Source organism: Henckelia pumila, chromosome 4, assembly GCF_033568475.1.
Source record: "Henckelia pumila isolate YLH828 chromosome 4, ASM3356847v2, whole genome shotgun sequence".
NCBI classification, from domain to species: domain Eukaryota; kingdom Viridiplantae; phylum Streptophyta; class Magnoliopsida; order Lamiales; family Gesneriaceae; genus Henckelia; species Henckelia pumila.
The window spans coordinates 225,458,399-225,473,162 of NC_133123.1; the positions used below are offsets into that span (position 1 = coordinate 225,458,399).

The 14,764-nt window shown below is 32.1% G+C and overlaps 2 protein-coding genes across 7 annotated transcripts; both read right to left on the bottom strand.

Annotated features, from left to right (window-relative positions):
* Positions 1-3,458: 3,458 nt before the first annotated feature.
* LOC140866235 (glycerol-3-phosphate acyltransferase 5-like) lies at positions 3,459-5,784 on the bottom strand. The gene is made up of 2 exons (XM_073271179.1): positions 5,107-5,784; positions 3,459-4,496 (listed from the first exon to the last, which is right to left on the bottom strand). The coding sequence occupies exons 1-2, from the start codon at positions 5,662-5,664 to the stop codon at positions 3,567-3,569; spliced, it is 1,488 nt and encodes a 495-aa protein (XP_073127280.1). The 5' UTR covers positions 5,665-5,784; the 3' UTR covers positions 3,459-3,566.
* Positions 5,785-9,459: 3,675 nt separating this feature from the next.
* Positions 9,460-12,656, bottom strand: LOC140865273 (importin beta-like SAD2). Of its 6 annotated transcripts, none has more exons than XR_012144530.1 (8): positions 12,519-12,656; positions 11,024-12,449; positions 10,535-10,694; positions 10,398-10,439; positions 10,189-10,309; positions 10,063-10,111; positions 9,820-9,935; positions 9,460-9,728 (listed from the first exon to the last, which is right to left on the bottom strand). XR_012144530.1 is itself a non-coding variant. In XM_073269864.1 (8 exons), exons 6-8 carry the CDS (start codon positions 10,222-10,224, stop codon positions 9,556-9,558), a joined length of 501 nt encoding a protein of 166 aa, XP_073125965.1. In that variant the 5' UTR covers positions 10,225-10,309; positions 10,398-10,439; positions 10,535-10,694; positions 11,024-11,184; positions 12,257-12,449; positions 12,519-12,656; the 3' UTR covers positions 9,460-9,555. The 6 variants fall into 6 exon arrangements, 4 of the variants coding, with proteins under 4 accessions (XP_073125965.1, XP_073125967.1, XP_073125966.1 ...); XM_073269864.1 differs by having other exon boundaries at positions 9,820-10,111; positions 11,024-11,184; positions 12,257-12,449; XR_012144529.1 differs by having other exon boundaries at positions 9,820-10,111.
* Positions 12,657-14,764: the final 2,108 nt, after the last annotated feature.

Sequence of the window (14,764 nt, forward strand, 5' to 3'; positions counted from 1 at the left end):
TTTGTTCAACTTGAATATAAATGAAACTAAATAGTATAAATGATCTTATACACAAGATCAAATAATGTATTTTGAGATTTAAACTTTGAAAATCATGTTTACTTTATATTTCACTGTGATCGATCTCAAAAATATTCTTGTAGCTTCTAATTCCTCCCCCTCAATGTTGAAAACATTGTTTTATAAGAATAACAAATGAGAATTTTCATAAAATCTCATTGCTTCAAATAATTGATCATAAGATCTAATTTATTTTCAACATATTTACAATCTCTTCAAGAGATTTATGTAGTGCATTTCTCTCACAAACATTAACTTTCAGTACATGAGAATTTGGCATAATATTTATAATATATCTTTCAGATATCCCCAAATATGATGCATTTATTTTCATGGTTTAATAGTTGATTGGAGGCAAAATAAATCAATTACACCAACGTATTTATAATCATAAAATTGATATGCATATCCTCTTTTGATCAGGCTTGTCTTGATTATATATTCCAGAAGTTTTTCTCAATACTTATTTTCGCAAATATCATGTTGCGCTTCGTGGGCCCACATTATTTATTTATTCCAGATAATATGGGAATTCTCTACCAATTTGAGCTAATGATAGTGATATCAAATTTGATAAGCCAAAAAAAATTCATAAAATCTTCTGGATCTTTGATTCAAAAACATTCATATTTATCGATCCAGGAACTTTGGCTTATTCATTAACATCTTTGCGCACACTATCAATAGTTTTTCAACTATTTATATAATTTGAATGCTCAATTCAATCCATTATGTCAAACTCTGAAAGTATTTGTATCAATGATACTTCTGAAGCTCTTTAGCTCTTCTATAAATATTGATTTGTAATATACTATTTAAACCAAATCAATATCTACTAGATTTAAAAATTCATATACGTCAATTTTTATCATTATTTTATAATATCAAGCACATCATTATTTTCATCGTCAATCAAACGATCTTCAATATCCGATGAAACATATAATTTGGGTAGACATCAACGGTATCCACAAACTTTTATATCTTGCTTGATAGATATCAATAAAATCTCTTTACGTACTTCAGGTACGATAGTGATACGAGATACCGATGTACACTTAGTACAATACTTGATTGTGAAGTATATCTCAATATTTTGTGTCAAATTCATAATTCATATCTTGCTTCATATGAGATAACATATTCTTCCTTAAAAAATTAAAATACAGTGTATCAACTGTGTTCATTGGTACTGCCACGTTCTCTTAAAAGAACGGACAACATTAATCAGACATCTTTCATAATTGTTTTCCTTGAACAAAACATCATAAATAAGATATTACAAGAATTGAAATTGAAAAATCAAGTGTACCTTTTTTTAAATTCTTGTATGCGCCAAATTGAGTTTTTACTTTCAACAATAACATTCGATCTATCACGAATATCATTTCACATTGAATTTGTATTCTTACATTTACAAAACATGTAAGATAATAACATGTTATAAAAATATTTTATCATTCATTTAAAGAGTAATAGCTTAATCAAATAATTTTGAAAGAGTTCAAAATTTATATCCATATTAATCAAAATTGAGTAATTTAAATTCATTATCAAATTTTATGGAATAAAGATTTAACAACCCAATATATTCTTAAAATATAAAAAATTTCAAATTAGAATTATTATTAATTTTTTACCAAATTTCATATTCAATTAATGCAATAACTCATGCAATATATTGATAGAATCTATAAACTATAATCAAAAGTTTATATAATATCTAAAATATATATAATCAATACATTAGGATTCATACTCCGAACCAAAAATACAAATATGAATCAACCAAATAATAAAATCAAATATGGAATATAAAATATAAACACGATCCATGATATATAATTATTATCATTGAATATCAAATCATGATCACTTTCATAAAAAGTGTGACAAATAATAGATAATGTTTCTTCTAGAACATTAACAAACATATGATTTGAATAGTTATTTATTCAATATCTTTATATATCTCATATATTTAATAACTTTCTCTTGTGGATATTCACAATTTTAGATCAGATATCGATATTTTTTTTGAGATCCTCAACAATCAAAAGGGCATATTCTTCGAGAATATTTTCAAATCTTGGATCTTATATTAATATTCTTCACGAATATTATCAAATTTTGCTTCTTTTTATCAATATTTCAATATTGATATATTTTGACATGAGATCAATTTCTTCAATTATATTTGTAGATATTTGATATCATATCAGATATCAATCATGATTTCTTCACTTTCTCAATATACGAAATCATATATCACATCTTTATCATGAATCTATTCAGATTTTTAATATATTATACTATAACTAGGAATCTCTTAAGATTCTCAATATATTTGATCTTATATCAGATCTTAATCTTGAATATCTCAATATTCAATATATTATATCATGAATTCATGAATATCTTTCGATATCAAAATTGTAATCATGAATCTCTCAAAAGTCTCAATATATTATATCACGATCATGAATTTCTTCATTCTCAATATAAAATCATGTTGTGCTACTTTATAGTCATCAACATATTCATGATATTTCATGGGCACCAATATATCAATTATTTCATTGGGCTACTTCTAGAGCACCAATGAATATCTCTCATAAAATCGAGTATTGACAACACGGTGTCAGTGTGCTATTCCAATAGCATCAATAAAATGAGAATTATTTTCATTCTCAGTTGGTTACAGCATCGTGCTGATAACGTGTTATAACTCATAAAAGAATAAGAGAGATGAATAGAAAGAATTCATTAGAAAAGAGAGAATTCATATGAGTCAATACTCAGGTGCAAATTTTATTGAACTCAATCACCCCTATTTATAGGAAAAAATTACAAGATACAAATCTGTACAAATATTATCTTTACATATTTATCTTGATCACATATCTTTAATAAGATAATAATCTATAATAGTAATATGTTTATAACAAAAATATATTAATTATAATTGATGAAGCCTAAATGAAAATTATAATTTTATGTTCGCCAATACATACAATATATCAATAAGGTCAAGAATTTTCGAGTAATTAATTAAGTTTTTTATAATTTATCTATAATTATTTTGAACTTTTTAAAATTACTTATAATATTATTTTATATTTATCTAAAATATTGAATATTTTGATTATATTATCATGAAATTAATATAAAATTAAATAACGCAGAAAAATTTATACATATACCACCCATGGCATGGAAAGGATACTAGTATCAATAATAACAGCATCTTAGCTATTGCTTTAATTAGTTCGGCTTAGCCAAGTTCGGAAGTCGCACGTTATAAAAAAAAAAAAACAGCATCTTTAAATCCAAATCAAGTACTTGATTGAATAATTAATTACATAAAATTTTATCAAAGTGTCCAAAAAGAAATTAAAGTCACGCACAAACAACATTACACAAAAATAATGCATGGTAACATGTAATATTTATATATATATATATACCAAGAACAAGATCAAAGCCTCGTGTTTATTTCTCCAATATTAATGAATCATGAAGGATCCCACCAATTTCTTCAAAGTGTTGGCCAATTCCACAGCAGGATTCCCATTTGTACTCTGAGATACAATTCCATCATTCCCCGCAAGAACCCTGTACTTGTCTCTTCTAGTGAAATTTGTGCACTCAAACCCTAAAGTCGCAGCCAAGATTCTCTGAACATAGTTAGCCACATCGTGTGGGCTTTTACCCGAAGAACAAGTAGCTTCTGCCGGCAACTGGTTCAAGAAAGTGACCTCGTAAACGGGTCGCGGATTCATGAAGAAAAATATTGGATCCATGCCTTTCCAACCCCTAGCTGTGGTTGCATGAAAGAGCCCTACTTTATAGTTCATGGCCACGGGTACGATTCGATCGGTTAGCTCCGCAAAAAGCGCGCTGAATCTCAAAAGGAAAGGTTCCCTGCAAGTGGTTCCTTCCGGACACACAACTAAGTCTCCTTTTTCGAGTTCACGTTTGATTTTCTGTGCATCTACGTCTCTGATTCTCGTCAGACGGACGGTTGGGATGGGCGACAAGATTTCGGATAGGCGAGAAAGTGAGTATGTAACGGCAGGGATTCTACGGCGGAGGACGGCTGAGAGGACCACTGGGTCCATTAGGGTTCTGTGCGTGCAAACGAAGAGGACGCCGGAGGTGGAGGCGGAGGCAGGCGGAGGAGGGTTTCCTTTTACGACAACCCTACTTCCGAGAAGCGGCGAAATATGGCGTATGGCCCACATCGGAGTTATTATTCCTAGGGTTATCCGGATGATGGCAAGAAGGCATCCAAGAGGTATCCATAAGAGGATCACGAGGGCGGCTGATTGGGTCGGTCGGATGGCGAGGCGGCCGTCGTGAAATATTACCGGCACGGGGCCGGCCGTGAGGCACTCTTGTTTCTTGTTGTTGGTGAATGGTGGATGGCAAACTTCCTGTTTAATTTGTTGCGAATAGAAATATAGTAACTATATGTTGTTTCCATGCATGGAACCATATTATAATATACATATTCAATTTCGTATACGATTATTATATAGTTTTGAACAATATTTATGGTTGAATTAATCATGAAAGGAATGAAACATCATAATTTTAAAATTGGTCATTTAAGTTTCCCGGGAAATGCTGTTTTTGATCCAATAATTTGTTCACTCTTTGGTTTTGATTCATTAACTTTTTCAAAGTTTGGTTTTGGTACAATAACTTTTATTTTTCAGTGATTTTGGTACAAGTATTGATGTGGTAGCTAGACACGTCATCATTTCTGGTGCCACATCAAAAGTTGGACCAAAATATGAGAAAAATTAAAGTTAGTGTACCATAACAAAAATTTGAAAAGTTAATCGACAAAAACAAAAAAAAATGGACACTTATGATTAATTATAGGTAAAAAATGTAGGTGGGATTTAAATTAAATGTGATGCTGCACAACACAATCGTTGGATCAAGTGTACCCCGTTTAGGATCAATCAATGGCTGTAGAGGATCCAAATTCCAAAATGTGGTGTAATGTTATTAAACAGAAAAATATGACCAACTCACATGGCAAAATGGTAGGAATGATGAGCCACATGCAGAATCAGGCCTTCCTAGCCCCAAACTTGGTTTCTCACCTCCAAATAACTCAGCCATCCTCGTCCCGAACGAACCAAAATCATCGCCGCCGACAAAACCGGTGGCGAAGCCGAATCGGTTCACATGGAGCTCATTCCCAACAACACCATCCGATCTCAAATGCTCCTTCACGAACCTCTCGACCATAACCCTAGGCATTTTCGTCGCCACGACCCGTTTCTCGTACGAGCTGAAGACTCTCCAAGCTTCCATATCGATGTCGTCTAAATAGAACTTGGGCAAAACAGCTCTGGCCACTGCTTCAATCTCAGATATTGGAACCCCAGCCGTGGCTACAAAGATTGTAATCTTAAGCCCATAGTCCCCTCTCCCACAAAGCTCGAGAAGACGAACCAACGGCCACGACGCTAGCAGCAGCGCGAACCGGATCAAACCGGACGCCTCGAAAGCTATCAGCATGAAGTATGAAAAAGTGTCAAGATCCTTCAAAAGAGTGCCTTCAAGCTCCGAAACAACAGACTCCATTTGGGGGGGTTTTCGTTTCTTTCCTTCCTTCGATCGAATGTGATTTTTTTGGTTCGGATTTCTTGATGAAAAGAAATATTTTATGGTTTGTAAGATGAAGGTGGATATGACTATGTTGTAATGAAAGACGAGAGGCGTCTATCTGAATTCACAACTACCAAGTTTTTGCTTATATTTATAATTTTATTTGAGAGAATGTATGTTTTTTCAGCATTGTTCTTAGTCTACTGGTGGATATATCTGCATTGAATAGTACGTAGTAGTAGTAGTAGTATACGCCACGTTAGAAATGCAAGAATATTGATTACTTAACACCACCAACTTGATCTAAATAATTAATACAATTTTTTTGCTTAAAATTTGAGGGTTTAAAGTTCCTACCAAAATGTACCTATATAATTGTGTCACATATATATATAAATTAAGTTAGGTAGCTTACTAATATTAAATGCGCGCGGTCATAAATATTGTGTTCTTTTACGAAAAGTAAAATTTTCCGAAAATTGCATTTTTAGTATTATATATATTTATGTGTTTATGATTTTGGTAATCTATGTCATTAAATTTTATTTTCATCATTTGTGTTTTTTTTTTGGCACTTTAGATCATTTTTCTTTGAAAGTTCAGATCTGATATGAGTACACGACATACGTCATGTCAACTGAACAACAGCACCACATAGTTGTTGTTGGGTATTCAATCAAAGTTTCACATTGGAAGATCAAGAAAGATCATGAGTTAATATATGAAATGATATCTTCATTGGTATGAGACTTTAATTTTGGGTGATTCCAAAAACAAAATCATGAGGGTTTAGATTCAAAGTGGACAATATCATATCAATGTGAGATATCCGGATTCCATTGTATTAACAGTTTTTTTTATTATAGCATCCTGTCTAGAAAAAAAAAACTAAAATATAGTGAGTTAAGATTGAAATTTAACATAAATGTACAAAATCGTAAAAAAAAATTACAAATACAGGAGGGGAAAAATTTTCTCCATAAAGGATGTGAAAATATATGGGGAAATTGCATATATTATCCTTGTGAAATCTCGAGTTTGCTGATAATCCTCTATGAAAGTTTTTTAGGCTAATAACCCCCTGTGATTCTAGATATGTATATATCATGCACACTCTTTTCAACTAAAAATGACGAAAAAATGACGAAAATCCAATGTTTAAAAAAATGAAAATATTAATATAAAATTATTATATATAAGTTTCATAGTTATTTAACTAAAATTTGATTATTTTATTCAATTAAATATAAAATTATAAAAAAATTAAATTAATCATTTTTTTAAGTAGGGGTATTTTCGTCATTTTTTAGCTGCAAAGGTTTGTTTGCTACATATCTAGAATCACAGGGGGTTATAACTTAAAACAATTTCATAGGGGGTTATCAACAAACCCGGGATTTCACAAGGGTAATATATGCAATTTTCCCAAAATATATCATTATTGATTATTTTTGGATGATAAAAATAATATCATAATTCATATGTGATTTGTTAATCATGGGACCTTTTTCGATGCAAATTATTGTGGAAAACTGTGAAAATAGTATTAAGTTTGTGAAAATAGTATTAAGTTTGTCTGAATAGAGTTTTGGGTTTCTAGATGTACAAATTTTGTTGTCTTGACAATTTGGTGCTTTTTCAGCCAACAGTATGGACATATCGTGCTAAAATTGAGAATCTCGGCAAAAGAAGATTGTTTGAATGTGTAAAAAAATTGTACCTAGTGCACTAAATTCAAATTTTCAATTAGAGCTAGAGTCGAAGGCTTGTGTGGTAGATGAGATCCTAGCATATGAGTTTAATACTCAAACTATGCATTCAACTATTCGTATTTTTACACATATGCGTAATTAATTATATATTGTTGACGTGGCAAATCATGGGACATTAGATCTATCATTGAGGTATTATCCATATGCTAGGTTGAAATCTATCTTTGTATAGAGTAATTTTCAAAAAACTCTTACGAGATTGTTTCATGAGTCAATTTTGTACGAAGAATCTTGTATGCAACTCAACTAATAAAAATGTATTACTTTTTAATTTTTTCGTCAAAATGATTATTATTTACTTTAAATATAAATCGGGTCGACCTATCTCTTGGATATAAATCCGTGAAGTTCTCTCCCAAATTAAAAGACCTACCCATTAATTTTTATGTGACGGATTTTATAATTCTCTCAAGTTATGAGTTATATATTTCCTTTTCCAATCCTTTTCTACTCAAATATATTTCTCAAGAAAAAAAACTTCCTATAGGGCTTAGCAATCGCAATTTTACTTTAGAAAAGCAATAATTGCATATGCATGTTGATGCCCGCATGCCATTTAAAATGAGTCTCAAATTTATTGCGTGTCTAAAGTTAATTCCGCAAAATGCATTAATCACACATCTTTTTTTCTTATATAGTACTCATATCAACGTGATATCAAAATTTATTTCAGTTTTCTCAGTCGTTTTTCCATTTTTTTGCTCCAATTTTTTCCTTGTTTTAACTCTAAGCTCACATGTTTTGTTTTGTTCTTTCTCTCATAATTTTTTTTAAAAATATTTTTTATTCAAATAATTAAATTATATGAGTACATGAAAATTACGTACGATGGTTACTGTTAAAACATTAAGTTTTGATGATAACAAACAATAATTCATGATTGTTGTAGATCTTGTTGCCGTAATTTTGTAAAACAGGTTATCGAACGATTGCTTTGAAGATCACTCGCTCAGTCATGTGAAGTCACTCGTCTGGCATCTAAAACTTGAACTCAAGTCTTAAACCAAAATTTACTCGACTGGTCACCATAACAAGATCTACTAGTCTGTTCTATACAATTCTCGATCGTTCACCATTACAAGCATATCTTTCACAACGGATTTAAGGGATCGATGTCTTCTGATTCAAGCTACACTATGATCAGAGCTGTCTTTCAGTACTTTTCAGAAAATTATATTGTCAAGACATGCGCAGCCATCGAGAAATAAAGATAATCAGAATGTTTTCCTGAAATTCTCACTGATGAGCTTATGATCAAAAACTGTTTGCGACTGTTGCCTTCCTGATTTGGAAAGAGTCAAATCTGGCATTTATTATAGCGTACTACATTTGAAGTAAAGACAACGTGAACAGTTCTTTTTCATTAATGATTTTCAGATGAACGCTGAGTCTATCCATGCAAAGGGCACTATAAATAAAGATTGCTTGAAGAGTGAAAAATAAACGAAGCTTTATCCTTGCAACTTGAATCTCTCTGGTTTACTGAGCTATATGCTTTTTATGGCATTTAAAAATGTCATCATATACTAGTTATCTTGACATTTTTGAAAACATTAAGTTAAAATGTCCTCTACAGTGATGTCGTCTAAAGTCTTGTGACATTTTCTAGTGTCACTATAACTTAAAAATAATTACACCACTAATGTCATGAATAATTGTTATAATGACAAAAAGAGTGTCACCATAAGATTTGTAACGATATTTATAAATGTCATCTTTTCATACATAATAATACACTATAAGATTTGTAACGATATTTATAAATGTCATATTTTCATACATATAAATACAATATAAGATTTTTAATGACATTTATAAATGTCCCCTTCTCATATATATACATACACTAAAATCTGTGTCATATTTTCTTATGCATAAATGCATTAAAATTTTTTAGGTCATTTATATCTTTTAATATTTTTTTAATACATCAAAAATTCAATATTTAGAAGCAACTCAAAATTCTAAAAATTATAAATATTGAAATTTATCGAAATACTTAACCGAAACAACAATTTATTAACCACCAAAGTTTAGATACATAATTAAAATTCATACAACATTCTCATAATATATCTACAAGCTACCTTGCCTTCTAATAATAAGCTAAGTACACTAAAATTAAATGACTTAATAATAACAAGAAAAGGCAACATTGTTCTTCAGTGCATCCTTCACAATCTGGACAAATGCTGTGATAAAACTCATTTGGCCACAAGCTTGGATTAATCTCTGTGAACCTTTGATCAAATCGAGGCTCGATCCAACCTAAAAGATAAAATAAACTAGCAATTATATTCTTATGCAACTTGATAAAATGATTAAACTGTAATATCACTTGCAGTACACGAATACATACTTCTTTCATGAAAAATAAGAATTGAGAGACTTGAAGAAATGAAGAGCATGCAAAGAGATAAATGATTAAACATGTTCAAAGAAGGATCCCGACCCTGTCCATCAGCTATCAGTATCCTACGCATAATCGGGAGTAAAGTTGGTTCAATGTGAACAAATAGATGAGGAAGGCTGCTAATTGACTCAAGAATCGTGCTTATGGCACACAAGCAACCAACAGCAGCCAAAGCACCAGGATCATCACCTTCATCATTTGCTTCAGCAGTACTCATGCACTTCCAAAATGCAGCAGCCTAAAAATCAAGAGTAACTAATTTAAAAAATGTGAAAATTTTCAACTCAAGATTCAAAGTATGTTTAGTTGTCTCACCAGATTTTGGCAATATCCAAGAGCATAAGGAGGCATCTCTTTTCTCCAAACTTGTCCACTATTGTCTCTAGAGTAAACATGAGATCTTCGTTCTCCACCTTATCCATAAGTATAAAGAACTCTGGAAAATGGAGGGAATTTATTAAGAACTGTTAAAAGCAGAAGCTTCATGAAAAAGCCATGTAGACAGGGGCTTAAAAATTTCATACCATCAAGTAATTGTGGAAGAATTGGTCTGATCTCGTCCAAATCTGAAAATTAAAAATGCCTGAGTTAATGGTTAGCAATCAATGAAGTGGTGTATTTGAAATAGATAAAAACAGAGACAATTTCAAGAAAGCAAAACCTTTGCAGGCTTCCACATGCGAGCACAATGCGAAAACAGAATCAACATGAAGAGGAAGTTCTGGGTCGCGCATTCCAGCAACAACTCTGTGCAATGCTCTATGGAAGTTATCTGGATTAGAGAAATCGATATGTGTGTATTGTCCTGCAACCCATGCTGCCTAATATCCAGTGCATACCAACAAGAATAAATCAAAAGCATAAGCACAAAACGTGAGTGGTGGCAACAAATACTAAGATCGACAAAATTTTCTTAGCATGGAGATGATCAAATGAAACATGTAATGTGAGACTTATAACAAGATACCTATATCAAGATAGGTAATTATTTGACATAAAAGTATATTAACGGAAACAATGTTTTCATATCTATGTTTTGACAACTACCTGATGGATAAAATGATGCAAATAACCTTGTAATATATCACCGAGGATGTGTATGAGAGTCGAAAAGAAGGAAATAACATTAAGATAAGTCAAGACGCCCTACCTTAGCTCTAAGATGTCCGACATAACTGCTGAATTCAGGAAATACATGTTGTAAAAGCAATCACTCCAGCTCAGACTTGTAAGGTTTGGTTTGCTTCAGTTTATCACATAAAGCTCCAATGGCAAGAAGGGCTCCATATCTTTGCCTGTACGGCTTATATTCTACAGCCCAGATGCATTTTCAGCATGCCATCGCAATTACTTTATTGGCATCATATTAGATATTATTGATTAATTATTTTACATGTGACAACTAAGGAATTGAAAATAAATTTAGCACAGAATAGATGCTGCCCACTCACTAAACTAAAGGCCCCGAGAGTTCTTGATGAGCTCACATTCACTAGAAAGAATTTCCATATTCACCAAAAACTCAAAACTCACAGTTCTAGGAACTAACAGATTCAGAATGATATGCGCTATGGACTGAGGAAAATTACATAATTGTACATAAACCAAATTCAATAAATGGGATATAATTTCAAGTTTAAAATATGCTTTGCTCCAGCAAGTGAAAACAAGCAGAAGAAAAGGGCCGTCAATAAACAAAACCAGAGGTATTCATCCCCTTTCTCCTTAAACAAGACACTGAGAAATAGTAAACACAATAACATACTATAAATTAAAGAACCGAAGGTTGAATAACCACATCTATGTCCTTTAACAATTATGGTTTAGACACCTCCTCTTCAACCTTGAATATTAAAACATACATATATAAAACATAAAAATCATATACCCATTATACTTTTATTCGCATATCATATTTCCTTTCATCAATATCATCTTCATCCTCTTGATGCACTCAAAACATTTATCAAAATTTCTATCACAATATACAAATAGAAGAATAATTAATCCTTAATTTATAGCATCATGTTAGCGTGCAACTATTGTGCACACAAGTAATACAACCTAACAAACTACGACTATGACACAAGATATACCTCATAGCACCAGCAACAAGCAACATTAGAGATTTTGTAGCCACCTCCACCAAGAAAAATAATCGGTATTTCAACTTGGTTATTCATAAATCAAATTAATTTAAACAAGAATCAATGACCCAATATATATTCAATTTAACAACTTCGAAATATCAACCATGTTTGGAAAATTATACCTCCATCCTGTGAAATTTTTAACTACATCCACAAACGAAATATATATCAATAATTAGTAAAATAATCGATCGAAGCTAGAATCACGATAATTCAAAGGGAAAAATCCTCACCCCCGGGCAGCCTACACACTGTTCAAAGGAATGTTTTTTTTCAACCTGGGGCAGCCTATGAATGACGATAGCTGGAACTGAGAGAAAAACTTCAAGAATGAAGCATGACCGAGCAGGGAACAAAACAAGGTGGTCGCGTAGTCAAAACTTGTCGCTGGAACTCGAGAACGGCTGGGAAGTGGTCGGATAGGCGCTGAAGAAACATGGATTAGGTCAAAGACAATATAGAACTTGAATCAAACTTTCTAAGGACTGAAAATACCAGAAATCAACCCGAAATCGCCACTGAAACAATGCGCAAACAACACCATGCGCGGCAGCTTCGAACGGACCGGTTCCTTGCTCAAAATTGTTGATTTAAGGCTTAAATCGGAGCTTAGAAAAACAAGAAGTCCCCAAAACCAAACATTTTTTTTTTTAAAAAAAGGTTGACTCGAAGGCGACCATCCCATATGAGTAGAGGTCCGTTGGCTCATGCGGGGCATAAATCGAGGGATGTGCATGAATAAGCAGGACCTGAGGAAGGGAAAAACATGGTCAACCCTTAGAGCATACTCCACATGAGGATTGAACCCGCAACGCTGGTGAATTTCTTCTCACATAGGCTTTACCAACTCGCTTGTGCCTATGTGGGCAAAACCAAACATTTTTTATTTTGCTATAAACTGGAAAAAGAAGCGGACAAATGGGATGAAAAAAAGAGTTAAAGTCGATGCCACCCATGACATTAAAATCAGTGGGCTCACGTGAAACCCACTAATTTTAACAAATCATGGGGTTACACGGTACTGTGAACAAAACTGGAAAAAAGATGGGGATCGATGGGAAATGTAGGGAAAAGGGATTGGAATCTGTTTTATTTTAAAAAAGAAAAATACTAGATGTACACCTTGGTTTACACCCTTACTTAAAATTTTCTTAATTTCCCTCATTAATTGCAAAATACCCATGATAAGAAATAAATATCTAGTTGATCAAGAAAAATTTTATAATTAATAAGGAAGGGTGTAAACCAAGGTGTACACCGAGGTGTACATCTAGCATTAATCTTTAAAAAAAGATCGGGTGTTTAATTTACCGGTAAATTTGGAAGAAATCCCCAAAACCAAACATTTTTTATTTTGCAGTCCCTGACAAATTTAAGTTTGCAATCCCTAACCAATTTATTTATTAGTTAGAGCTCCCCATTTCACTGAAAATTACCCATATACCCTTTATTTTTTAAAAAAATTACGGATATGTTTATATTTCCCATCTTCCTCGCTTTTTCTTCAGCCATCTCGATAGTTAGTTTCACCCTTGCTTTTTTCCTCTTTTTTTTCTTCATCCATCCTCTTCTGCACATCCATGAGTTCTTAAGCTTTGGTGTGAACGATGATAAAGAAGTCTCCTAAACCTAATAAGGCGAGGAACATGAGAAGTAATAAGAGGAAGAAATCGAGAGATGCTCCTCCAGATCCTAAATCGAGTTGAGCTTTTGAACTTAATGTTCTTATGATTACATTTTATTAATTATTTTCTATTCTTATTTATTATTGTTGGTTGTTGTCGATGTTCTTTTCCAAATTTGTTATATTTCTTATGTAACCCTTTTTCCCAAATTCTAGGGTTTTTCTTCTTCTTTTGTTTGTAAATGTGTATGTTTATATTTTGAATGTATATTTAAATGAGCAATGCGAACTTTTGAGCAATATTGAAGAATTTTAGAACTTAGGTTGCGATTTTCGATTATCAGTGGGATATACTCAGTTTTTATGTATTGATGTTGGTTTTAATTGTAATGTATTTTTGCCATATTTGAATATAAATATCATATCGATAACCTTTATGTTTGTATGTTTGTATTCATGTTGTTTTTTTATAATGTTCTTGTTTCCGGAGATCTTGTCAGATCTTTTCATAGTTTTTTTGGTCATATCCGTGTCATTTAGACTGAATTTTAAATAGATGATCACAATTCTTGATCATATTATGGTTTACTAATATATATATATATACGCATTTTTATATTTGAATTTAGGAACGACAGTGGAAGAGAACGTTGTTGATGAAGGACAAAACAAGAAAAGTACGAAACTCTACTGTAGTCGATGCTCGCCCACTTGTTTTAAAGATGCGATGACAGAACTGAAACCAATTCTAGGACAAAAACAATGGATTAGGATAAATGAGACTCCTTTTGCTAATTGGGTTGACATGCCCGAACTCGCTGTTAGTAGTCGTAGAGTTGATTTCATATTGAATAGATTTCAGATTGAATCATATTCTTTGACTGTGGGTGATGGTATTATGATTCCTTTTACTTCAGAAGAGTTTTTTATTATTCTTGGATTGCATCATATTGGCCAGCCTGTTGACCTGGATCTGAGAATGGATTCTATATTTGTGGCTCGTCAATTTGGAGTTCAAGTTGGAAAAGCGAAGCGAGCGACAATATATAAAAAAAACTTATTTCTCTTGCAGGCAGTGATGATGACTTAGAAATTGATGATTTCGTTAAGATTTACA

Excerpts from the sequence above, each read along its gene's own strand:
- LOC140866235 (XM_073271179.1), bottom strand. The coding sequence starts at position 5,664 with ATGGAGTCTGTTGTTTCGGAGCTTGAAGGCACTCTTTTGAAGGATCTT. Across the intron at positions 4,497-5,106 it reads CATTCCTACCATTTTGCCAT|GAAGTTTGCCATCCACCATT; the intron begins GTGAGTTGGTCA and ends CAAATTAAACAG.
- LOC140865273 (XM_073269864.1), bottom strand. The coding sequence starts at position 10,224 with ATGCCTCCTTATGCTCTTGGATATTGCCAAAATCTG. Across the intron at positions 10,112-10,188 it reads TTGGATATTGCCAAAATCTG|GCTGCTGCATTTTGGAAGTG; the intron begins GTGAGACAACTA and ends CTTGATTTTTAG. Across the intron at positions 9,729-9,819 it reads TCTTATTTTTCATGAAAGAA|GTTGGATCGAGCCTCGATTT; the intron begins GTATGTATTCGT and ends TTTATCTTTTAG.